At 46.5% G+C, this 25,579-nt stretch overlaps 3 protein-coding genes and 2 pseudogenes across 3 annotated transcripts; 3 read left to right on the top strand and 2 right to left on the bottom strand.

Moving 5' to 3' along the window:
- Nucleotides 1-1,479: 1,479 nt before the first annotated feature.
- Nucleotides 1,480-2,829, bottom strand: LOC127783102 (uncharacterized). Its single transcript, XM_052310362.1, has one exon. The coding sequence runs from the start codon at nucleotides 2,248-2,250 to the stop codon at nucleotides 1,480-1,482; it is 771 nt and encodes a 256-aa protein (XP_052166322.1). The 5' UTR covers nucleotides 2,251-2,829.
- A 9,152-nt stretch (nucleotides 2,830-11,981) lies between these two features.
- Nucleotides 11,982-13,129, bottom strand: LOC127782676 (tetraspanin-8-like; annotated as a pseudogene).
- Nucleotides 13,130-14,643: 1,514 nt separating this feature from the next.
- On the top strand, nucleotides 14,644-15,357 carry LOC127783101 (uncharacterized). Its single transcript, XM_052310361.1, has one exon. It carries the CDS (start codon nucleotides 14,644-14,646, stop codon nucleotides 15,355-15,357), a length of 714 nt encoding a protein of 237 aa, XP_052166321.1.
- Nucleotides 15,358-16,035: 678 nt separating this feature from the next.
- Nucleotides 16,036-16,784, top strand: LOC127783100 (uncharacterized; annotated as a pseudogene).
- A 7,506-nt stretch (nucleotides 16,785-24,290) lies between these two features.
- LOC127783099 (uncharacterized) lies at nucleotides 24,291-25,058 on the top strand. Its single transcript, XM_052310359.1, has one exon. It carries the CDS (start codon nucleotides 24,291-24,293, stop codon nucleotides 25,056-25,058), a length of 768 nt encoding a protein of 255 aa, XP_052166319.1.
- Nucleotides 25,059-25,579: the final 521 nt, after the last annotated feature.

Raw genomic sequence — 25,579 nt, 5'->3', positions numbered from 1 at the left:
GGGGCACCACCGTATTTACTTACTTATACCGAAATGCCGCTTAGGCAGCCATGTTGCTGCACATGTGTCAAGTAGGATGAAACCTCTTAGGGACATAAAATGATTTGATTTTAGTAGTTGGAGGATGTCCCATATATGCTTTTGCGGTTTAGGGATGTGAATCAAAGTTGGGCTATTGTCGATGGATGTAAAGTGGAGTTTTTTCAAAAAAAAAAAGAGTCGCGCTTGCAAGAAACACGTAGTATGTACGAGTGATGAGTCGATGCATGAGTGGAGTATTCTTAATTGAGAGAATCTATTTTATACCAATAAATTTATGATAATTTAATCATTTGTCATCGATTCTATCTCATTCTATAATATATCACCGAGTGTATCAATTACTGGTACAATGTATCATTGTACTGAGTACTTTCTCAAATATATACATAAAACACCGTTATAAACATATAAAGGTTGATAATTGATTTATCTTGCCAGAAGTTAAAAAAATATTATAGCTTTATAGTTTCATAAAACACTTTTAACTAATTTATTTTATATACCATACATATGAGTAATTTTTATTTAAAATATATGACTTATTTTAATTCATCACTGTCGACACCTGAAGTTAACTATTATTTTTTATTTTGCTTCGGTGTTAGGTTAGATTGGTTAATATTGTGATTTTATGAAATCTTAGTAGAACCATAGAACGTGTGATTATGTGTAACATGTTAAAATTAAAGTAGTAATGTAAAAATTAAAGTAGTAATGTAAACCACAATACGAGGTACTCCCTCCATCTACTTCTCCATCTACTTTTGATAGTCATATTTCCATATCTGAAAATTTTATTTTTGATAGGCATATTTCAATCAAACAACCTATCATCTTAATGACTTTCTTGGATTTAATGTGTGACTCTCCATTCCTCCACACAAGATTGGCTACATGGGCATCAATAAATGTAAATATTAATGAATCGCTTGTTTACGAGGAATGACTAGTAGCATATTTAAATAGATGATAAGTAGAATTACTTATCTTTATTCTATGTGCCAAGATGAAATATGACTATTAAAAGTAGATGGAGGGAGTATTTTCGAGGAATTTACTTTTAATTTGGGCTGTTGCCTAGGTGACACTTAGGATCTGGTTCCCGTGCAGTCGCTGGTGCGACTGCAACTTATGCAGCCTCAGTAGGGCTGTAGGATAAATCCAAGGGTAAACTACTAAGACAATCGGTTGAATTAAGACGTCATGTTCGCTGTAATCACTAAGTAGAGAAGGATCAATCAAATCAATAGTTCAATATAACTGGAAGTTACAAATCATACAAGGATAGCCTCATTGTCAAAATGGTTCTAGCTAACCAGGCACGAAGCATGCGGCCGGGACACAATACAATTATACAAACAACCATTCCAATCTCTAAAAACTGAACACACACATGTCGGACTCAAGCAGAGCATTCTCTGCGACAGCAAGCACACACTAGCGACAGCGAGCCAACAAGAAGGTGGGCATGGGAAGCATGCTCGGGTCCGGAGCAGAGAAGTAGGCGGCAGGACCAGCGAACGGCAGCAGCGCCGGCGGCGGCTTCACCATTGGCTCCGTTTGAGGCTTGCTGATCATCTGCGCACTCGTCGTCGCATTCATCGTGCGGCTTGTGGAGTTGCTCTTCCCGCTGCAGAGGGTGTAGTCTTCCTCGGGGCGAGGCTTCTTGTTGATGTCCCAGCGCTCGGCCGACGACGCGCGGCTCAGCGGCCGCTTGCTGCTGTCCCAGCGCTCGACGGAGTCGGAGCGGCCGGGGATCCCGTTGCTGCCCGTCGACGACGCGGGGCTGCCCGGTGTCTTGTGCGCGTCCCAGCGTTCGCAGGAGTCGGCGCGGCCGGGGCTGCCGCTGCTGGCCCTCGACGACGACGACGCTGCCGAGCCGCCGGCTTTCTTGTTCTTGTGCGCGTCCCAACGCTCGCAGGAGTCGGCGCGGCAGGGAAGCCCGCTGCTGGAGCTAGACGACGACGATGACGCTGACGAACAGCTGGCTTTCTTGCGCGCGTCCCACCTCTCGACGGAGTCGGCACGACCGGGCTTGGGATCGGAGGGCGGCGGCGTCGGCGCGCGGAAGAAGGAGGCGGGGAGGATGACGAGGCACGGCGTCGGGAGCAGCGGCAGCATCTGGCTCCTCGGCGGGGTCGGGAGCAGCGCCGGCAACTTGCTCGCCGGCGGTGTCGGGCGCAGCGCGGGGAAAACCGCTGCCGCCATGGCTAGCTGCGCGAGGTGAGCACCCCACCCCGATCGATCGGTCTGACCAAGAATGATCGATGCGTACGTGCTGCGAAGCGATCGAAGCAATTAACCGGGAGAGGTGAGGAGACCGCACGACGAATTGATCGGCCTCTACCTCGACGCGCACACCTTATATCCTCACGAATCAATTCGACTCCCGCTTTGATTCGGAGTTCGCACCGCCACTGAATGCATGCACCGCTCTGATCGCCCTCGCAAGTCGGAATACCGAATACTGCAGAAGAGGGGGACTCCGCCACTGAGATTCGGACTGAAAAATAGTGGGCCGGGCCTTGCAATTCGTTGCGCTGTGCCACCCCAGCCCATGTGTATCAATATGGGCTGTTCATCAACAGGGCCTCAGCGACTGAGATTCGGACTCAGCGACTGAGATACGGACTGGAAAACAATGGGCCTGGCCTCCCAATTTGTGGCGCTGTGACAGGCCCATTTTGATCAGGTCGTAGTTTAGCCCAGTCCGTACCCGACCACATTCACCAGACCAGCGTAGTCCAAGACTCCAAAGTGTCCAACATAGGAATACTGAAATGTTTTCCTTTTTAGCCCCCTTTGATTCAAAGGAAATTCATAGAAATTTTAGAGAATTTTATTCCTATAGACATTTTTCCTACAAAGTCCTTTGGATCAAAGGAATGAACCTTATGGAATCCTATGAAATTCCTATGAAATGCCTCTTCCCATACAAATTTTGGAGGAATTTTAACAAGAGGTAGAACCTCATGGAAAAAATCTTTTGAGTCTTTATCTCTCCTCAAATTCATGTGTTTTTCCTGTGGTCCAATCAAACGGTAATTCTTACGTTTTTCCTGTGTTTTGTAATCCTTCGTTTTACACTTTTATTTATGTCAGAATCCTATATTTTTCCTATTCCTTCGTTTTTTCATTTCTGTGATTCAAATGGGCCCTTATGGATATATATCACACGACAATATTTATGGAAAAAATCAATTACATCATCCATGTACAAATTAAAACTAGATCGGTAGCTTACTCAGCTGGTTGTAGATGTGCGGCCTCGACCAAAAGATCATGGTATTATGGTAAACAAAAGAGATCATGGAATTGATTTTCTCTCTGGGCCTGTTTGGCTGTCGGTGCTGTGGCTGCGGCGCACTCGGCACCAACAGTGCCGCACACACACACGACGCAGCCACAGACAGGCAACCGAACAGACCCTTTCTATGCTATCCTCTTTTTTTTTTTGTCAACGGTAGCACGAACCTCAACGCAAATCATCGGTTCAAGACATCCACAAATATACCCGATTCTGTGGTTGAAAGATATACGGTGTTTGGCTAATGGGATAGGGAATTGAATTTCCACCCACCAAAAGACATATTTAAATCCTAACTATTTATTCTTCCTCTTCCATTTAATCATAACCCTCCATTCATTTTCCAATTTCAATCCCACCACCCATTTCCCATTATCCAAACACACCCGTAGTTCGAATCAAATCAGGAAGTCAAAGTAGTACGTGCGGTTATGGGTTGGGCTGCTCGTTGGCCACCCATGGGTTCGCTGCGGGCTAGGAAATGTGCACAACCCATGGATTGGGCTGGACGAGGTTAGCTCATGGATATTTATTGGGCTAGATTGTTATGCAGGCCCCCACTGCGCACCGCTTCCTGCTTCGCCTTGCCTCCCACTCGTCCCAGCGGCGTGTGCCCCTCACACCCTCGTCCAGCCAAGGCGGCGGCGCACAGCCAGGAGAAGCCGTCGAGCGGCGGCGCACCGCGCACGGAGCACCCCTCCCCCCCCTGTTACCGTCCCCTCCCGCTGCAGAAGGCGCCGGCGCACGGCGTCGTCCCATCCCTAATTCCGCCCCCCCCTCTGGTTCACTCCCCACGTTTGAAGTCAGGTATGCCCCTAAACCCTAAAATTTATCCCCACCTACCCTCTTCAATTTCGCACCGTTTTTGTGCTGGATTCGAAGAAACTATATTATTATTGGTGGGAATGAATGATTGTTAGGACGATTAGTTGCTATTCTACAAAGAATTTGAGAAAATTCAGATCTGAGAAAAACTTGCAGTCCTGACCTTGGGTCGATAGTAGTACGTAGTTAGAGAGATGTCAACATTGGAATCAACCTATCTAATAGCTTGAAACGGGACCAGCGATGCAGCATCTGTTAAGCTTGCACTGATCCTTTCCCTGTTTTATATGTACGGCAAACAAATGATGTGTTGGATATGAGAGATGGAAAGTTCTGCTTTATTAGTGTCCTCCTAAGCATAATGAAACAACTAGAATGTCTATGCCTATATAAAAAAAACCTTTTTCCTTTCAGTACACTTCTATATTTCGTTGCTGTCTGATGAAGAAATATCCTCAGTGATTAGTTGTTGTGAGAAGGACGACCTAGTTAGTAATAGTGTTTTTATGGTGCACACTACTTATTTTAAAAGATAATACTGTACATGGTTGTAAGAAGTTTGATGAGCACTGCATGGTGATCACATCGAATTTCTTATTGAGTCAAGCTTGGTGTGAGTGGGTGAATGGCAATCATGGATCCCACATGTGCCAGTTCCATCGGCAAGTGTAAAATTGCTGGCATACTGTTTGCCATAGTTCAGTTTTGCACTTTCTACCTCTTAAATTTTTATTTTCTTATTTGCATATCTGTATCAATTGTGTGCTTTTGGTATTTGTTTTTCATATGGATTGTGCCCCATACCAATTGTTTTGTGACTGAGGTTTACTGTGGAATATGCCCTAATTCATGCTTGTGTTCTCTTAATTTTAGCTTGGTTCTGACTCCAGGGATCTCAACTATCCTGTCCAGGATCAAGACCAAACCCGTCAGCCATCATGCAGGTTAGTTGTCTCTGACCCATATCACCATGCTACTCACTACTGTGGTTTTCTTTTCTTTTTTGTGCTGCCCAACTGATGCAGATCTGTTTGGAATATGATGTATTTGGTGCTGGAACACTTGAGTTCACGTTTGAATAGATATTTTTTCCTTTTTGATCTTGAATCATCAATTATCTGGGACTGCTTTTGTATTGAGTTTTTCGGTAGTAATTATAGCCTCTGGTTTGTTATCAATTTACAGGGGTGTGCACACCCTGCTACATGGCATCATATACTTTTAGTGATTCAAAACTGAGTTGATGTGTTCAGGTTTAGTGATTCCCTCTTAGGACAATTTGGAATGGGCATACTAAGGGCTTTTACTTTTGGGAAATTGATGTTAACATGAAGTCAATACTTGTGATAGGAACAATTGGATCTATCAGTCTGCTTGTGAGAACAGACTGTGTTCTGTATGGTCTACTTCTTTGATTGATTGATATTTTCAATATAACTATTTGACATAGTAGTTCACTTGAAGACGAATAATACCTCTGTCAAGCAATCAAAATTTCTAGATATTTGATATTTACATTATCTTTTCATTTTCATATTATTACCATTGGTTAGGTCCTTATCTGTCATGTGATAGTGTTAGAGCTCACCTGCTATTGTATACTTCAGATCAGATACCTTGATGTTCATTTTCCATTCATTTACTGATTTTGGAGATCTCTACTGAATATTGCTAGGGTTTGTTTTGTTTTTGCATTAAGCTTTATTCAGTTTAAATATGTTGTACCTTTTCAATGAACTTTGGTAATATCCTTTTGTATTTTGACCATGATGTTGATATGATAAATCAACTTCTTTAAAGGCTAGCGACAGGTTCAACATAAATTCTCAACTTGAGCATCTTCAAGCGAAATATGTGGGCACAGGGCATGCTGACTTGAATCGATTGTAAGTATATCTTTTTCCAAAATAAACAAAAATGTGTTGTTGGGAATGTAGTAACTTAGTATTGAGGATTTCTTTTATTGCAGTGAATGGGCAGTAAACATCCAAAGGGATAGCTATGCATCCTATATTGGGCACTATCCAATGCTGGCATATTTTTCCATTGCTGAGAATGAATCAATTGGAAGAGAGCGTTACAATTTTATGCAGGTATGTTAAAAGCTTATTATAACATGTCTTCTGTATGGTAGTTGAAAATTATGTTGGACTTATCTGGTTTATTAATATTGATGTAGAACTGCTCCTAAAATAGGAAAAAAATGAAAGAAAATCGTTTTCTTGGACATGTATTGCATCTGGTCTGTGGTAGCTCATCAAAATATAGCATCATTACACTTGAGTTCAACTATTCCACTTGCAGAGACAATCATACAGGTAGACAACCAAAGTTGGTATAATCACTGAACCGTGTTGCCACATGTCAAACTGAATCAATGGTTTTCTGGCGCAACTGCGCAAGGACCAGCGATAGACATGGGTCTCCTTGGATTTGTGTGTAGGATCTATGCATGTACGAATGTAGTGCTAAAAAAAATTTATGCGATGATATATACATTTTTTAGATTATTTTTGTGTTTTAACTTAGATCTTATACTATATTTATTTTCCATCCGTTGCAACACATGGGCAAATAGCTAGTCTGTTAAAAAGCGCTGACATCTTAAATGAGATAATCTGTACATTTCAACTTCTATCTTCTGTCCTCAAACTTTTAGTGGTTTTGGTTGTCCAAGTTAATTTTTACCTAAGCAACATGGGCAAATAGCTAGTCTGTTAAAAAGCGCTGACATCTTAAATGAGATAACCTGTACATTTCAACTTCTATCTTCTGTCCTCAAACTTGTAGTGGCTTTGATTGTCCAAGTTAATTTTTACCTAAGCAAAAGTTGTGGTGAAAAAGTTAATTTCTTATCTTATTTAATGATGAAATATATTCAGAACATATTTCGTTAACTTCCTGATAATATAGCTTTAAGTGTTCCCTTTGGCCTTAGCCCTTAAGGCTGAATGTTTGATGCAAATCAGGATTTATGGCTTTATTTTATTTATTCACCTACTATTGAATAGGATCCAGCTTATATGTTATATGGTATGGGCAAGGAAATGCGGAGATCTTTGTCTTAATGATGATTTTACATATTTGGCATGTTTGTTAGCAGTCCGTTGTTTTTATGGTTATATGACTATCTATAGTTCAGTTTTGTACTGCGACAGCATTGGCTAAGAAAATATGCTAGGGCACAACTGAATATCTAACAAGAAAATTGCAGCTAAAATTTTAGGGCTGTGGACTTTTAGCCAAGCTTTGTAATCTTTCTTTTTTGTTCTCAATTAATGTAAAAGGATAAGCTATTGCATTGCCATTTGCTACCATATGAGCTCCAATTGCTTTTCCAAGTACATATTGTTTGGTTCTCTTCTGATTCAGCAAGCTTGAAGTGTTCTAACTATCATAGATACCATCATTAGAGATGGTCACTTTTTAAATAGCTGTTCATGGGTGATCATGGTCATCATTGCACGGGTGGCCATTTTTAAATATGCAGTCATTTCAATGTGATAGTACGGTGCAAATTTATATATGATTCATTTTTCTGGTGTTGCAGAAAATGCTACTTCCGTGTGGTCTGCCTCCTGAGAGAGACGAAGATTGAGGTGGCCTTCGGGTCTGGCGTTCAGTGTTACTGCAACTACTGGAACCTAGGGTTCAGTATCAGTTTGATATCCAAAGCAAGATCAAACTAATCTTTGCCTAGCCACCTACTACTACTATGTAAGACTGTCCATCTTGAACATCTGAAGCACTCTATGTACCCTTTTCGAACATGTTCATCAGTAATGTTCGGCGCATGTGTGTAACGGATCTTTTAGTTAAGGTGAATGTTGAGGGACAAAATGTTTCTGGAGCGATCATTCATATGTTTGCATAAGCTCGTTGCCACTGCAAATATGGCACATTAGAAAAATATCACTACTATTTGCTATATCGGCTACGTGCCATTGAAATTTGGGGAAATTGGAACCATGCCACTCCCGTCTAGTTTTTTTTTTTTGTCAATCTCTGTCTAATCTCACCTGTGAAATGTCACTTTGCCCCCCTTCTCCTTCCATCTCTATTCCTCTCTCTCTCGGCGGGGAGACGAGAGAGACGAGATGGGCGTTGGCAGCAGTGGCGATGAAGCTACGGTGGGGTGTCTGCCTGGGAGGCGATGGTTGGGTGGGTGCTGTGCGTTGTTGCGAGGCTCGGCGATCTTGGGGAGCCTGAGGCCGAGCGCGGTGAAGATGAAGACGTTGCAGGACTCGACGCAAGGGAGCAGGCCGTGGGTGTGCATGACGCAGAAGGCGAGCATGGCCAAGGAGAGCTTCTTCCCCTGCACGCAGACGAAGAACTTCTACCGCTGCTGCACGCCACCACTGGCGCCATTGGAGCGAACAACGGCAAGGCGGGCGGTGAGGAGGACGTGCTGGAGGAGGTCTGGAAGGCGTGGTGCAGGAGGGAGGCAAGGAGGTGGCCATCGTCGTGGCGGGGCGAGGGCGTGAGGTGGAGGATGAGGCGGGAGAGGCGGAGTGGGGTGAGCTGGGGGAGGAAGCGGGAGAGGGAGGCGGGGGGCGGGCGACGGCATGGTGGAGAGGTGGCCATGGAGGGCGGTTACGAAGAGGAGGTGAGGTCCTCGCCGGCGAGCGGTGGGAGGGTGAAGTGCGGCAGCAGTAGCGTGGGCGTCGGCGCCGGCATCGCCAATTGGGACGGACTGGAAGTAAGCCGTGAGGCCGGTTGCCATCACCAACGCACGAGGTGGGGAGGTAGGTAGGCCACGTGGTGGCAAGGTAGGGAGGTAGGTGGGAGGCTCGCCGTGGGCTCCTTGGAGTAGGCATGGGCCGCCGCTTCCTCGACGGCGAGCTCCGCCTCGGCGTCCGCCCCTGGATGTCGCACCTCGCGCGCCATCGCGTGCGTCGTGCCGGTCGCCAAGGTGGAGGAGAAGCAAGGAGAGGAAGAGGGAGAGAGCTGACGGAGATTGACTGAAAACTGGATGGCAGTGGCATGGATCTAATGTCATATTTTCAGTGGCATGGATCCAATTAACCTTCTTAGTAATTCGTACATGGCTGTGCTAAAACTAAAGTGCCAATCCTTCGTGGAAGGTGGTATAAAGCTCTAAAATAAAACCTAGCCTACTCCTAATCAAGAAAAGTTAAGCAAACTTGAATCTTTAGATTGAGATAGGCCGTGTTTAGTTCATTGTTAAATTTTTTTTGACTATATGGATACACATTTAAAGTATTAAACGTAGACTAATAACAAAACAAATTACAGATTCCGCATGTAAGCTGCGAGACGAATCTTTTGAGCCTAATTAATCCGTCATTAGCACATGTGTTACTGTAGCACTTATGACTAATCATGACGTAATTAGACTCAAAAGATTCGTCTCACGATTTACAGTTGGACTGTGCAATTAGTTTTTCTTTTTATCCACATTTAATGCTTCATACATGTGTCTAAACATTTGATGTGACGAAAAAGTTGAAAGTTCAAAGAAAAAAAAATTAAGAATCTAAACACAGCCTTTGCTTACCAACAAGCAACAACTATCCCAGTCAATAGATGCTGCTGGCCCACTATTAGTCTATCCGCGTTGGTGACAAACAATACAATAACTACGGATACCTCATTCTCGTACTGGGATCAATGACAATCAGCCGCCGCGTTAAAACACGTACCAAGGCGACAATAGAGCACTGTATGCATACTAGGTGGGAACTGGGAAGCCTCTGAAGGAACAGATGATACAGACACATTGGGTGTGTTTGGTTAATCGTATCCATCTAGCTTGGCCCATCTCTCCCATCCTGGCTGAGTTTGATCTGGTTGAGGGGATACATATGTAGCTGTTTGGTTATTTGTATGAGTTTAGCTTGGTTGGTGCGAGATTCTGTTTGGTTGCTTGCATGAGAAATACGACTTCAACGAGATTTTGTTTGGTTCGTGGTATAGATTGGAGGTATGGATACCTCCTTTCTTTGAGGGTAAGATTACCATCTATAACTAATGGATGAAATTTTCTATCATCTCAAAGCTGATCTTTCTACAGTATATGATATCGATTTTTAACATATGCGAAATATGCATAGGATTGTATTAGTCAGTGTATCACTGTATATAAAATCAAGTCATTGGATTTCTTACACTGACGAATAAGATAGTATATGAACCACATCGGGTGCTACAGTATTGCATCAACTTTGTTATGTTCAATTAATTCATCCAAGCGGTGAGAAAAAACAGCAAATAAATAAAAGGAAAAAGAGGGCAGGTGACTGTGGCCTCATCGCCAAGACAGCCAACTACGCCGCGGTGGCAGGGCGTAGATCCGGCAGTAGCGGGATCCTGACGATTCGCCGCCATCAGTGTATCCGGATCCGGCAACCAGAAGCCTGAGGCCACCAGATGGAGCTCCTGGGCTCTAGATCTGACGGAAGAAGGGAGAGGAAGCATCCGGATCCGGAAGCCTGAGGCCACCAGATCGAGCTCCTGGGCTCTGGATCTGACGGAAGAAGGGAGAGGAAGAGGGCCCGATGCAGCAGTTGTAGACGAAGGCGGTGGCGATGGTGGCGGTGACAGCGGCGACTAGGAGGAAGATCCGGGCGTCAGCAGTGACAACCCTCTCTCGTCGTCACATCTGGATTCGGATGAAGAAGAGCAAGTGGCAGTTTTGGTAGGAGCCGGATTCGACTTCGACGGCTTCAAGCGGGGCTGGATTTGGCGGTGGCGGTGGCTTCGAGGGGAGGGGCTCTAGCGGTTCTGATTGAGGAAGCTTCGATGGCTTTGTCGAATATGGCACGATGATGGAGATGACGACGACGGTGCGGCGATGGAGACGGGAGGCACCGAGCGACAAATGAGATGGGAAGGTGAGCAGAAGCTGGAACCCCTCTCGCCTCCTGCACCTACGCGTCCCCGAGCTTGCACCCACGCGTCCCCCGCCTGCACGCGCTCAGCCTGGATGAGGAGCGAAGCTCAGATCGACCGTTTCTCTCGGGCCTGGTTCGGAAGCCTGATTTGCACGCGTGGAGCCAGGCTAGGGTGGCCGTGCAGGCAACCAAACACCACAGGCCTGCACCCGTAGATGCGAGCCAGGTGCGATGCAGGGAACCAAACACACCCATTAGAGCACTGTATTAAAACACGTATACCAAAGAGGCAAGGAGTAGTATACAGACACATTTCTTTCTTTAAAGATAGAGAGAATCCATTATATGCCACTGAGTTTACAACAAGTTTATGATTTCCCACTGATTTTGTCATGTTCTACAATATGTCATTGACTTTTACTTAATTTCTATGATTTACCATCGTCATCCGGTTAACCTTTGCTAGTCCTGTACATTTTTATCCAAATGATCAAAATATCCCTAGAACAAGAACTTCAAAATTTGGACAAAAATCCTGAAATATCATATTATAAACATCTAAATTTTGGCAAAAAACTTAAATTTTGATATTTTGAAATTTTTAACCAAATTTTGGCAAAAAAATTTGGATGTTTACAATCTTATGTTTATAATATGATATTTCTGAATTATTTTTCAAATTTTGGAAGTTCTTGTCCCAAGGAGATTTTTGTCGTTTGGACAAAAATGTACATTACTAATGAAGGCTAACCGGAAGGTGATAGTAAATTGTAGAAGTTACGTAAAAGTTGATATCATATTGTAGAATGTGAGAAAATCAGTGGCAAATCATATACCTATAACAAACTCAGAGCAATATAATGGATTTTCTCATAAGGAAGTGACTTCGATGATAGTATAGCCTAACTCTGGTCATAAAGATAGTCAATAAATATACTAATATCATGTGATCGTTAACTCATAATATGCTCATCCCATGTACAAACTACAGTGTTGGATAGATAAAACACTAATACCAGCAACTCTAGTAACACGCCATCCTGAGCTAAACACGGTGTCAGAAGACTAGTACGAACATATATAGCGTCAGCAGAAGCATCAGAAACTAATACTACTACTATATTACTATTCCTAATTAACAAGTAGTTATGTTACTGCTCGTACTCAAACTTTTGAAACCGCTAGGCGTATCCGGCCTGCTTCCACCCGCCGCTGCGGCGGTGGACACTGTCGCGCCGGCTGTTCTTGAACGCGCAGCACCCGACGGAGTATACGACGACGATGAAGGCGAGGAAGACGACGTTGACGATGGCCACGCGCTTCCAGTCCCTCTTGAGCGCGGCCACCACGCCGGCCTTGCACGACCGGCAGCCGTAGCAGACCTCGTCGGCGTCGTTGCTCCACTCGTCGCAGTCCGGGTCGGCGGAGCTCAGCCTCGCCGTCTTGCCCCACCGCGTGCCGCCGCCGTACGTGAAGTTGCAGCTCGTGGGCGGCTTGCAGCAGCCGGACTGGACCGGGGAGAGGTCGTCGGCGACGAACTGCGCCCACGTCTCGTTCCTGTCCTGCAGGCTCCTGCACACGTCGGCGCCGGCGAGGCAGCTCCTGATCTTGTCCCAGTTCTTGCTGCTCCCCACGTGGCGCCGCAGCCACGTGGAGTAGTCCCCGAGGCGGTACTCCCTACCCGCGGCCGGAGACGGTCTCGCCGGCGCCACGGTTGGTGACGGCAAAGGCGAAGGCGGTGAAGCCGAGGAGGGCGACGATGAGGGCGAACATGGCGAGGAGGTAGACCCAGAGCAGCCAGGTGACGCGGCAGCACGCGCCGACGAGGCCCGCGAGGGAGACGGCCATGAGGACCGCCCCCAGCGCGATGGCCGGCGAGGAGAGGTGGCGGTCGCACTCGCCGCCGTCGCCGCGGGTGGCCATCCAGATCCCGCCGCCGAGGATGGGCGGAGAGCAGCAGCGTCACCAGGTTGAGCGCCCCGATCACGTTGTTGCTGAGCCGGAACGCCATGGCCGCTCGCTTCGCTCGCGCTGCAACTGCACTGCAAGTACGTGTGCGTGGTGTGGTTGTGATCTGGACCTCTGAGGCTGTGAACTGTGATGGAGTGATGGGCTGACCGGTTATTTGAAGGGTGGGGTGGGGGGGGGGAGTTGATGTGGTGGAGACTGGAAACGCGGGGTGGTTGAGTGGCTGGTTGCCGCGGGCGCGACACGGGAAAGTACGTGGGATTTCCTGGAGAAATGGCGAGATGTGCGTCGTCTCGGTCGGTGGCGCACCGGGTTACGGGGTTAGTGGTGGCGAAGCAAGCGGCATGGAGCGACACGGTTGCGCGCGCGACACGGTTACGGGGTTAGTGAACGGTCCGGATGGCGCGTGCGCGCCCTGACGCAGGTTGTTTCGGTAGTTAGACTAATCTATTAGTCTTATGCACTATTTGGATCGATGTGTTATTTTTTAGCTCTCTCTCAAATATTCTCAAATAGCCTAAAAGTTTTAAACAGATGAGCTATTTCAAGGTCATTTGGAAATAACCTACTAAAAAACTATCCCCTCAAAGGGTGCTAATTGGTGCTATCTGGGGTGGGGCTCACTGAAAAAATGTTTTTCTCTCTTTCCCAGTTCTCACTTAATAGGAAAGTGTATAAAAGGCCAAATAGCTCTGAAAAATAACACTTGGATCCAAACAATTTAGAGCTATTTTATTGAAAGGCTATTTCCTTGTGCTAAAAAAATAACTCTCAAAACAACTATTGGCTAGTTCTACAAGACTATAATTACAGTTTAAAAGGTAATAACGGTAGTAGTTAGGATTTTCTTGTTCGCAATTTTTTTAATAACAAATTGAAAAGAAATTTATAACTGAAGTTGAATTTTTTAAATTTTAAACCTATATTTGAAACCTTTTAACTCGAAATTTAAAATTTTAAGTCAAATTTTAAAAACTTTTAACTTTTCATCTCAAATTTGAAATACTTTCAACCCATATTTGAAAACTTTCAACTCAAATTTAAAAACTTTTCAATTCGAGATTTAAAAATTTTTAAGTTAAGATTTGAAAAATTTTTAAGTCAAGATTTAAAACTTTCAACTCAAAATATTTCAAAAAAACATGTGTGCTAAAGATTAAGAAACGTAATCAGAAAAAAAGGAAAAAAAGCAAAAAAAAAAAAAAAAGAGGCCAAAAAAGGCGTGGCGTGGGGAGGAGCGAATTAGCTCTCGCGCCGCGACTCTGCCGCTGCTGTGGCGAAATGTGGCCGAGCACGGGCTGGGCTAAACTACGGCCTCTCAAAGGAGAGGCCTGTACGAAAATGAGCCTGATTCCACAGCGCCACGAATTGGAAAGCCCGGCCCATTATTCTGCAATCCGAATCTCAGTCGCGCGGGTTCACCTCTTCTGTGGTATTTCGGCGGGTGCGATCTGCGAACTCCGAATCAGAACTGGAGTCGAATTGATTTGCGATGATATAAGGTGGGCGCCTCGAGGTGGCAGCCGATCAATTCGTCGTGTGATTCCACTCCGCAGCGCGCTCTCTCGTCTCCTCTCCGGTTAATTGCTTGATCAGAGTCACCCGATCGATCGGTCTCTCCCCTCGTGACACCTCGCGCAGCTAGCCATGGCGGCAGCGGTTCTCCCTGCGCTGCGCCCGACCCCGCCGGCGAGCAATTTTCCGGCGCTGCTCCCGACCCCGCCGAGGAGCCAGATGCTGCCTCTGCTCCCGACGCCGTGCCTCATCATCCTCCCCGCCTCCTTCCGCGCTCCGCCGGCCTCCGATCCCAAGCCCGGCCGCGCCGACGCCGTCGAGAGGTGGGACGCGCGCAAGGAAGCCGGCAGTTCGGCAGCGTCATCGTCATCGTCTAGCTCCAGCAGCGGGCTTCCCTGCCGCGCCGACTCCTGCGAGCGTTGGGACGCGCACAAGAACAAGAAAGCCGGCGGCTCGGCAGCGTCGTCGTCGTCGAGGGCCAGGGGCGGGATCAGCCCCGGCCGCGCCGACTCCTGCGAACGCTGGGACGCGCACAAGACACCAGGCAGCCCTGCGTCGTCGACCGGCAGCAGCAGGAGCCCCTGCCGCGCGGACTCCGTCGAGCGATGGGACAGCAACAAGCGGCCGCTGAGCCGCGCGTCGTCGGCCGAGCGCTGGGACATCAACAAGAAGCCTCGCCCCAAGAAAGACGCTGTCGGCAGCGGCAAGAACAACTCCACAAGCCAGACGACGACGATGGTGAAGCCTCCGCAGCCGTTCTCTCAATTTTCTGGTCCGGCCTTCTTCGCTTCGCCGGATCCGGGCATGCTTCCCATTCCACCTTCTTGTTGGCTCACTAGTCACTAGTGTGGTTCCTGTCGCTGAGAATGCTTGCTTCTCTGCTTTCCTCTCTGCTCCCTCTTGTCTATGCGTCTCCTCTGTTTTTTCTTTTGGTCCTTCTTTGTTTCTCACCGTTATCGGTAGTGTTGCTGTACAGTTTCCTCCCCTTTTAATATAAAACCAGCAAAGCTGGCTCAGGTTTCATAAAAAGAATTACCATGTTCATATTTATATTCGGTTCATTCAATTTAATCTAAAGCCTACAAAGCAAAAAAAAAAAAAACCGGTTTCCGATGTTGGACTGGACTGTCAGTGACTATGCTGGTCTGGCGAATGTGGCCGGGGCACAGAGCCACAGATTGTGGTAAACTACGGCCTGTTGAATTAAGCCCATATCAAACTGGGCCTGGATGTCACGGCCGGCCCACTTTTTTCAGTCCGAATCTCTGTCGCGGAGTCATCACTTCTGTGGTAACACTGGTACTCCGAGGAGAGGATATCGCGGCGCCTCGGCGGTGCGAACTCCGAATCAGAACGGGAGTCGAATTGATTCGTGAGGATATAAGGCGCGCTCGGGGACGTAGCAGCCAATCAATTCGACGTGTGATTCCACTCCACAGCGCGCTCTCTCGTCTCCGGTTCGCTTCGCCGCACGTACAATTGTCTCTCTCCTTTGTGACATCTCGCCAAGCTAGCTAGCTAGCCATGGCGGCAGCGGTTCTCCCTGCGCTGCGCCTGACCCCGCCGGCGAGCAATTTTCCGGCGCTGCTCCCGACCCCGCCGAGGAGCCAGATGCTGCCTCTGCTCCCGACGCCATGCCTCATCATCCTCCCCGCCTCCTTCCGCGCTCCGCCGGCCTCCGATCCCAAGCCCGGCCGCGCCGACGCCGTCGAGAGGTGGGACGCACACAAGAAACCCGGCTATTCGGTAGCTTCATCGTCTAGCTCCAGCAGCGAGATCCCCTGCCGCGCCGACGCTTGCGAACGCTGGGACGCGAACAAGAACAAGAAAGCAGGCGGCTCGGCAGCTTCGTCGTCGACGTCGAAGGCCAGCGGCGGGAACCCAGGCCGCGCCGACTCGTGCGAACGCTGGGACGCGCACAAGACACCGGGCAGCCCTGCGTCGTCGACCGGCAGCACCGGGAGCCCCTGCCGCGCGGACTCCGTCGAGCGCTGGGACAGCAGCAAGCGGCCGCTGAGCCGCGCGTCGTCGACGGCCGAGCGCTGGGACATCAACAAGAAGCCTCGCCCCAAGAAAGACGCTGTCGGCAGCGGGAAGAGCAACTCCACAAGTCGCACGATGAAGACGACGACGAGTGCGCAGATGATCAGCAAGTCCCAAACGGAGACAATGGTGAAGGCGCCGCTGGCGCTGCTGCCGTTCTCTGGTCCTGCCTACTTTTCTGCTCCGGACCCGAGCATGCTTCCATGCCCACCTTCTTGCTGGCTCGCTAGCTAGTGTGCTTGCTCGCAAAGAATGCTTTGCTTCTACGCAGTACAGATTCTAGTTCAACATGGGTGTGTTCAGGTTGTAGAGATTGGAATGGTTGTTGTATGGTTCCCCAGCCGTATGCTTCGTGTGCTCAATTAACACTGGTACTTGTAATGTTAGCTAGCTAGAGGCTGTCCTTGTATGATTTGTAACTTCCAGTTACATTGAACCATTGTTTTGAAGCTTCAGTACTTAGTGATTACGTCGAACATTATGACGTCATAATTCAACAGGTTGTCTAGCAGTTTAGGTTCACAAAATCACGCATATCATGGTTCTAAAATTTCACAAAACCACTATATATATTAACCAATTTAGCCTAATACTGTAGCAAAATAAACAAATAATTAAGTTTAGATGGCTGCAACATTATGCGTTGAATTTGAATAACTCATATATTTTGGTTACAAGCTTGTAAGTCAAATGTATAGTATATAAAAGAAAATAGTTAATGGTGTGGTTTTATGAACTATAAAGCCATTATATATTTTGTGCAACCAACAAAAACCCCTCCAGTTTTATGTAACTCACACTATAATACCTGGTGTTCATGGAATTCACCTAATTTATTTTCATTCTTATTATGCTAGGTGTGCCTCCACAAATCTTAAGATTAGTCAAACCAAAATCCTCATGCAAAATAAATAGAATTAAGGTCTTTTTTTTTATCAAAAAGAGTTATACTTTGCATTATCTTTTATTGCCAAAGTTTCACTTTGCACAACTCATTGACATATGTTTTCACTATGAAGTAGTTAATTTTACATTTTTTTTTACACTTTAGACCACCTCAACTTTCTTCTTTAGCTGTGTCTAACCACTCCCCCCGCAAAGATATGGCTTGTGCATGGGTGAGAGACTTTATCCGGTATGTTGGAGTCAATGTGTTAAATATAGTTGATGTGCTTAAAAAAGTGGTTTGGGGTGATCCAAATTAATTAAAAAAACAAACTTATCTAGTTTAAAGTGAAAAAAATGGGATAAATAGCGATCGAAAATAAAACTTGGGTAATAAAATATAGCCCAAGCTACAACTTTTGATCAAAAGAACAGTAAAAATAGTTTGAATAATGTCTTAAATAACACAACGAATTGAATTGGATAACATTTAACGGTGTGTTTTCATACCATAGAAACACTCAATTGCATCATCATCACTAATCTTCAAGAAAATATCCCCCTCAATATTGTGATTAGACAATGATTCAAAAATTGAATTTTTGATGCCTTACTACAATGAAAAAAAAAGAATGAACATGTTCATAATCGTATTTGATTAATTAAATCCAATTAGAATGGCCATGTTCATATGGAAATGCTAATTCGTGCAGCTTTGTCCCGAGAGAACACTTGGCCCATGCACGAACATCCTTATCCTTCATCTCCTCCCCCTCAACACAGTGTCATGCTTAGGCTCGGCTTCTCCCACCAGTCGTTTGCATACTCGAAAAGCGGAAGGGCCATTGCCGCTCCCCATCCATTTCCTCCTCCTTGGCAGGATGGTGACGAGCTTGTGCGGAAGTTTCAACCTGTAATTCCCACCTTATTTCTCCTCCTTGCTGTGATGGCAGCGAGCGGCCGCAAGGCCTACCCTTGGCTCTCTTCTCTTCGACGATATGTTAGTTAGTCCGGGCTCTCCTTCCTCATGGTGTGTTGCTCCCCATACCTCAACAAGATTCCGGTGATATCCCCTTATCCCTAGCAAGTTGGGTCTATGTTCTTCCTCCTGGTGGGGCGTCGGTGTTTCTTCCCTCCTCGCCAACAAGCCCTAAGGCTCATCCTCACCGATGGCAACAAGGTGGACAACAATTAAATTCAATTGAAAGTTTTGGAGTTTGAAGTACAAAGTTTTGCCTTCTGAGTTAAAAATTTTATATCATCAATTGGAAGTTTTGGGGGTCTAAGTTTGAATTAAAAATTTTTTTGACAGTAAAGAGAGAATTCATTAATGAGAAAACAAAGGGTTACATTCCTGGTTCAGGAGGTCAAGAATTTCTGCAGGGGAGCATAATCTCCAGACCGCATTAGTTCCTGATCCCATTACCAGTTGAGCTAAAGCATGAGCTATCTTATTAGAATCTCTCTTTATCCTGTGCACTTGCACCTGAACTAAACATAACATTGCCGCTTTAACATCTGAAATTATGCCACTCCAATCTGCTCTTGAGACATTGGTCGCGTTTAACTCAGCGACGACACTTGCATTATCTGATTCTAAGATAAGTGGCATATTCACCCATTCAGTAGCTAGCCGGATACCTTCCAAACACGCCAAGGCTTCAGCTTGCATTGCCGAACTGCATCGCGGTAGCTTCTTACAGGAAGCCAGTAGCACGAGCCCTTGACACTCCCTAATTATTATCCCAGCGCCTGTTTCACCTGTGTCCGGTTTGAAACCTGCATCAACATTCAACTTGGCTACACCTTCTGGTGGGGTTTGCCACTTGGACACCTGCTTTTCGTTCAGCTGTCATTGTATGTGTGTCTCGACAAACATTGGTCCTTTCCCTTTCACATCATCAGGTTGTTGCCGAGTCATTAGAGTGCAATCTTTGTAGTTCTTCAAAAAGTTGACAAAGCTTGCTATAGGGCTCATCTCCTTGCCATGGATAATTTCATTTCTGCAATGCCAAGCCCGCCATAATGTGAACAGCGTATGAGCCTTTTCTTCTTCATTTGATCCGTCCAACAATAGCAACAACCAATCTGGACCTGAATTTACAAACTTATTCTCAGGAGGTAAGTGCCAGATTTCCCTAATAGCTTCACGCAACGCTTTCGCTTTCAGACAAGCCACGGTTGCATGAAAACCATCTTCCACACTAGATCCACATATTTGACAGATACCTTGTCTTTCAATGTTTCTTTTGCGCTTGTTGTCCCAAGTTGGTAACCTATCTGTGCCAATTTCCATGCAAAGATTTTGATTTTTGCTGGTACTTTCGTCTTCCACAAAACGAACCATATCTTCCTCTCACCCGATGGTGCATCGATAGACGAGGCATCTGACCTACCATGATTAGATAAGTTCCAGCCAATCTATATGCACTCTTCACGGTAAACAGTCCTGATTTCTCCAAATGCCAGGCTAGAAAATCATCCGGTTGGCATTCCGATAATCTGATCTTGAGGACCTCTTCGGCATCATCCTTCTTCATCACATGACGAACTAGGTTTTCATTCCAGCTTTTCAACCCTGGTTCCATTAGTTCATTCACATAGATTAGCCTGTTCCTTGCATTTTTCCGCAGGACATTGACTCGCTCACCCTGTGCCACCCATCTTCTCCAAATTATGCCTTGTTTGATCAGATCCAAACCATATTGGACTCCTTTCCAGGTAGGGGAAGAAACTATCGGGAAGGCTGTGTCCAGCAGACTTCCACTTGGGAAGTATTTCGCCTTTAAAACTCGGGCGCAAAGACTCTCAGGAGTTGTGATCAGCCTCCAAGCTTGTTTAGCTAACAAAGCTTGATTGAAACATTTCATGTCCCTAAACCCCAAACCCCCATGGATCTTCGGGCTAGTGATCTTTTCCCACGCTATCCAGTGCACTTTCTTCTCTCCTTTCTCATGACCCTACCAGAAATTGCGAATCATTTGGGATACTTCTTCACAAAACTTGTCTGTCATTTTAAAGATACCCATCGTATACGTTGGCAGAGCTTGGGCAACACTTTTTATCAAGACATCTTTTGCTCCTGAAGACATGTATTTTTCATTCCAATCTGACATTCTCTTGGATAATCTATCCTTGATTGGTTGAAACTGACCAGCTTTCATCCTTCCCTCGGGAGTTGGGAGTCCCAAGTATTTCTCCTCAAAAGAGGAGTTAGTAACCCCCAGGATTCGTTTTATGTCCTCCTGACGTTGTTGTGGGCAAAAGTCACTGAAAAGCATGGAGCACTTAGAAGGATTAATAAGCTGTCCTGTGCTGCTTTCATACATTTGTAGCACATCTCTGATTCTGCTAGCTTGCTTAGTATCCGCCTTAAAAAATAACAAGCTATCATCAGCAAACAGGAGATGCGAAATTCCTGGCGCTCTTCTACATACCTTCAAAGGTTGAATGAGACCTTCAGATTCGTTACTCTTTATTATATTTGATAAACCATCCGCAACTAGCAGAAAAAGGTAGGGTCTCAATGGATCACCTTGGCGAAGACCTCTCGTTGGAGAGAAAGGTTCTAGCAAGTGCCCATTGAAACGAACGCTGTATCGAACTGAAGTCACACATGCCATGATCCAGCTTCGCCATTTATCACAGAAGCCCATCCTTTCCATCACACCATCTAGGAATTGCCAATCAACGTGGTCATAAGCTTTAGAGAGATCTAATTTCAGGGCGCAGAAGTTTTGGTTCTCACGATTACATTTCTAAATGGTATGAAAGCATTCAAACGCTATTAAAGCGTTGTCAGTGATTAGTCTTCCAGGAACGAAAGCACTCTGAGCTTCAGAAATCACATTGTGTAGCAGTGGCCTTAATCTGTTCACCAGACACTTAGCCACAACTTTGTACACCACATTACATAAACTAATCGGCCTGAAATCTTTAATATCCTCCGCTAGGCTTTTCTTTGGTATCATGACGATTACAGTGTCATTAACTCCTTGCATCTGTCCATCAACAAAGAAATTTTTCACTGCCCTGACAACATCCTCCTTAAGTATCCCCCAGTTCTTTTGGAAGAATCTGGCAGGAAAACCATCCGGCCCCGGCGCCTTTAGTGGTCCGATCTGGAAGAGTGCATCACTAATTTCTTCCTCCGAGAACGGTTCAGTTAACTTCCCATTCATTTCTTCTGTAATATTTTGTGCATAAAAGCTTAATAAATTCTCAGGATTAAGTTTGTCATCCTTCGAATATAGCTGCTGAAAAAAGCTGTGTGCCAACTCTTCCATTTCACCTATTTCACATGTGGCCGTGCCATCGTTTCTCTTTAGCTTTCTTACTCTATTCTTCCTAGATCGCCATGAGGCCTTTAAGTGGAAGTATCTGGTGTTACGATCACGTTCCTTCAGCCACATGATACGTGATCGTTGCTTCCACCAGATTTCCTCTCTATGCAGGAGCTCTTCTAATTCTTTTTTTATTTGTCGGACTTGGACATCAGAATCAAGGGATCCCATACTCCTGCACTCTCTTAACTTGTCTCATAAGGCAGCAATCTTCTTTCTTACATTCCCTATCTTCTCTTTACTCCATCTGGATAACTTGCACATTGTATTTTTCATCTTCGCACTAATGTCGCCTAAATTTGTGATAGCGTTGTCATCACTCCATGCACTTTGTATGACCTCTGGGAGGGATGACTCTCTCTCCCAGACTTCATATCTCATAGTCTGTTGTCGCTTTATCTTATATGTTCTTCCTTCTGTAGTAGCAGAGCTGCATGATCTGAACACGGGGAAGTAGGATGTGTCACAATTGCTTGGTTGAATCAATCTTTCCATTCTGGCGAGGCAACTGCTCTATCAAGTCTCACTCTAACATTGCGGTCGCCCCTTTGCATGTTATCATAAGTCCAAGGTATCCCATGGAAACCAAGATCATGAAGATCACAATCTGATAGAACAGATCGGAACTCTCTCATTTGGGTTTCAGATCTTCGGTTTTGTGACAAGTGTTCAGACTGCCACATTGCCTCGTTGAAATCCCTAATCATTAACCAAGGATCACTTGTATTTTGCTTGATTCTTCTTAGAAGTGTCCACATCAGGTGTCTATCTTGAGCCTTTGGTTCACCGTAAACAAAGGTAGCTCTCCAAGGATCCTGATTCTGCTCTGTGATAACTGAATCGATATGTCTCAAATTGTAGGACTTGATAGTCACATTTACGCTTTCATCCCAGAACAGGGCAATTCCTCCTCCTTTTCCTATACCATTGACAGCCAGACATCCTCGAAGGCCAATTCGCCATTTAATATTCTCCACAAAACCTTGATTCTGTCGTGTTTCTGATAAAAACACCACCTTTGGGCGATGAGTCTGCACCATGCAGACAAGCTCTTGAACTGCTCGGGGTCGCCCAAGGCCCCGACAGTTCCAGCTTAAAAGACACATTAGGCCCGGCGGTGCTCCTCCAAGGAGCCCGCCGATGTTGCCAAATCAGAATTATTACTTGCACCCTCCATCTTCTGTTTCTTGACATCTCTACTTGTTGCCCCGAACTCTTCCATCTTCTGGATCTCGTCACCAGACTCCTGTACCCCTTGGGTTCTCTTCTCCACCATCTCAGATGATTCCAGAAGCAGAATATCACTGGTTGCATCTTTTTGGTGTTCCCCCTCAAGATCAAGTCTTCTCTTGCTTGAATACAAAGATCTGGTCGGTCCATGATTAATCTTTACTGGACTCGATGCAGTATCCATCAGCTCATCGTCCATTTCCCATTTATTTTCTGTGGGAGTCCAGCCACGTCCTCCCCTTCCCCTACCAGATCGTCCTCCTCCCCTCCCTCTTCCTGGACCACCGTTCCAGGGAGCACCTTTGCGAAAGTCAGGTGCAGTCAGGGATTCAGGGTATTGTATAGTCTCCGGGGGGTGCACTCCATCTCCATTGGGAGAATTGGGAGAATTTGAATGAAAATTGGGAGAATTTTCATTCAAAATTTTAAGGATTTGGATGTGAAGTTTTTGAATTTTTAGTTCAAAGTTTCAGATCTTCAATTAAAAAGTCTTTTGAAGTTCGATTTGGGAGTTCTTCCAATTCAAAATGGAAGTTTCTATACTTTCGGATTGAAAGTTTTTCCAATCCAAATTAAAAATTTCAGGACTTTTGGGTTGAAAGTTACCATCAGATTTAAGGAAAAACCACTTCAGACCACTTGTGAAGACTCACGCAGAGTCACGGTTGGAATCGATTGATGGGGAACGCCTGCCTGCTGCACGAGGGGGTGGTATGCGGCTTCTTTCTCTCTTTTTTCTAAGTGTGCACTAGAATCATAAGTAGCAAACGTGTGTCAAATAGCATTCCCAATATGCATATTCATATTGGCTGATTCAGTTCAATGCACTACAAAGAAAAAAAAAAGAGAGCATTTCAATTTTCCGATGTTGGACTGGATGTCAGCAACTCGATCCGCTGGTCTGGCAAATGTGGGCCGGCACGGACTGGGCCTAAAGAGTGGCCTGTCGAAGGAACGGCCCGTGATAAGATGGGCCTGGATGCCACAGCGGCCCGAGTTCGACCCATTGTTTTCCAGTCCGAATCCCAGTCACGGAGTCACCTCTTCTGCGGTATTCCGACTTCCGAGGGGATCGGAGATCGGCGGTGCGAACTCCGAATCAGAATGGGAGTCGAATTGATTCGCGAGGATATAAGGCGCGCGCGCGTGGATGACGCAGCCCATCAATTCGACGTGCGATTCCAGCGCGCGCTCTCGTCTCCGGTTAATTGCTTCGATCGCTTCGCGTCGCGGCACGTACAACTATCTCCCTCTTCGTGACATTTCGAGCAGCTAGCCATGGCGGCAGCGGTTCTCCCTTCGCTGCTCCCGACGCCGCCCGCGAGCAAGTTGCCGGCGCTGCTCCCGACCCCGCCGAGGAGCCAGATGCTGCCGCTGCTCCCGACGCCGTGCCTCATCATCCTCCCCGCCTCCTTCCGCGCGCCGTCGGTCTCCGATCCCAAGCCCGGCCGCACCGACGCCGTCGAGAGGTGGGACGCGCGCAAGAAAGCCGGCGGTTCGGCAGCGTCGTCGTCGTCATCTAGCTCCGGCAGCGCGGTCCCCTGCCGCGCCGACGCTTGCGAACGCTGGGACGCGCACAAGAACAAGAAAGCCGGCGGCTCGGCAGCCTCGTCGTCGACGTCGTCGAGAGCCAGCGGCGGTAGCCCCGGGCGCGCCGACTCCTGCGAACGCTGGGACGCGCACAAGACACCCGGCAGCCCTGCGTCGTCGACCGGCAGCAACGGGAGCGCCTGCCGCTCCGACTCCGTCGAGCGCTGGGACAGCAGCAAGCGGCCGCTGAGCCGCGCGTCGTCGGCCGAGCGCTGGGACATCAACAAGAAGCCTCGCCCAGAGGAAGACTACGCTCTCTGCAGCGGGAAGAGCAACTCCACAAGCCGCACGATGAAGACGACGACGAGTGCGCAGATGATCAGCAAGCCTCACACGGAGACAGTGGTGAAGCCGCCGCCGGCGCTGCTGCCGTTCGCTGGTCCTGCCGCCTACTTCTCTGCTCCGGACCCGAGCATGCTTCCCGTGCCCACCTTCTTGTTGGCTCGCTGTCGCTAGAGTGTGCTTGCTGTCGCAGAGAATGCTCTGCTTGAGTCCGACATGTGTGTGTTCAGGTTGTAGAGGTTGGCATGGTTGTTTGTATTGTGCCCCAGGCGCATGCTTCGTGCCTGGTTAGCTAGAACCATTTTGACGATGAGGCTGTTCTTGTATGATTTGTAACTTCCAGTTATATTGAACTATTGATTTGATCCTTCTCTACTTAGTGAATACATGGAACGTGATGACGTCTTCAATTAAATGGATTGTCTACTAGCTAAAGGTGTCACCTGGGCCAACAGCCCAAATTTACTAACATTCATGCTTAAGAGTTAAGAGAACACTATTTCTAGTAATTCTCTTCTTCCTCCTCCCTAACTCCTATATCATAAAATCGATTATTTTGTAAGTTTGTGTGTGTGTGTGTTTTTTTGTTCTTTTTGTAAACGGTGTTCTTGGGTAGGTGCTAATGGTGGGCTGTGATCCGCGATTGGCGCCAGGGCAGCCATTTTAGGTTGGAATAAGTTCACTTTGGGTCCCTT

Source organism: Oryza glaberrima, chromosome 8 (assembly GCF_000147395.1).
Source record: "Oryza glaberrima chromosome 8, OglaRS2, whole genome shotgun sequence".
NCBI lineage: Eukaryota > Viridiplantae > Streptophyta > Magnoliopsida > Poales > Poaceae > Oryza > Oryza glaberrima.
This window is presented reverse-complemented; position numbering and strand designations above follow the sequence as displayed.

Coding starts and splice junctions, on each gene's coding strand:
- LOC127783102 (XM_052310362.1), bottom strand. CDS start 2,250: ATGGCGGCAGCGGTTTTCCCCGCGCTGCGCCCGACACCGCCGGCGAGC.
- LOC127783101 (XM_052310361.1), top strand. CDS start 14,644: ATGGCGGCAGCGGTTCTCCCTGCGCTGCGCCCGACCCCGCCGGCGAGC.
- LOC127783099 (XM_052310359.1), top strand. CDS start 24,291: ATGGCGGCAGCGGTTCTCCCTTCGCTGCTCCCGACGCCGCCCGCGAGC.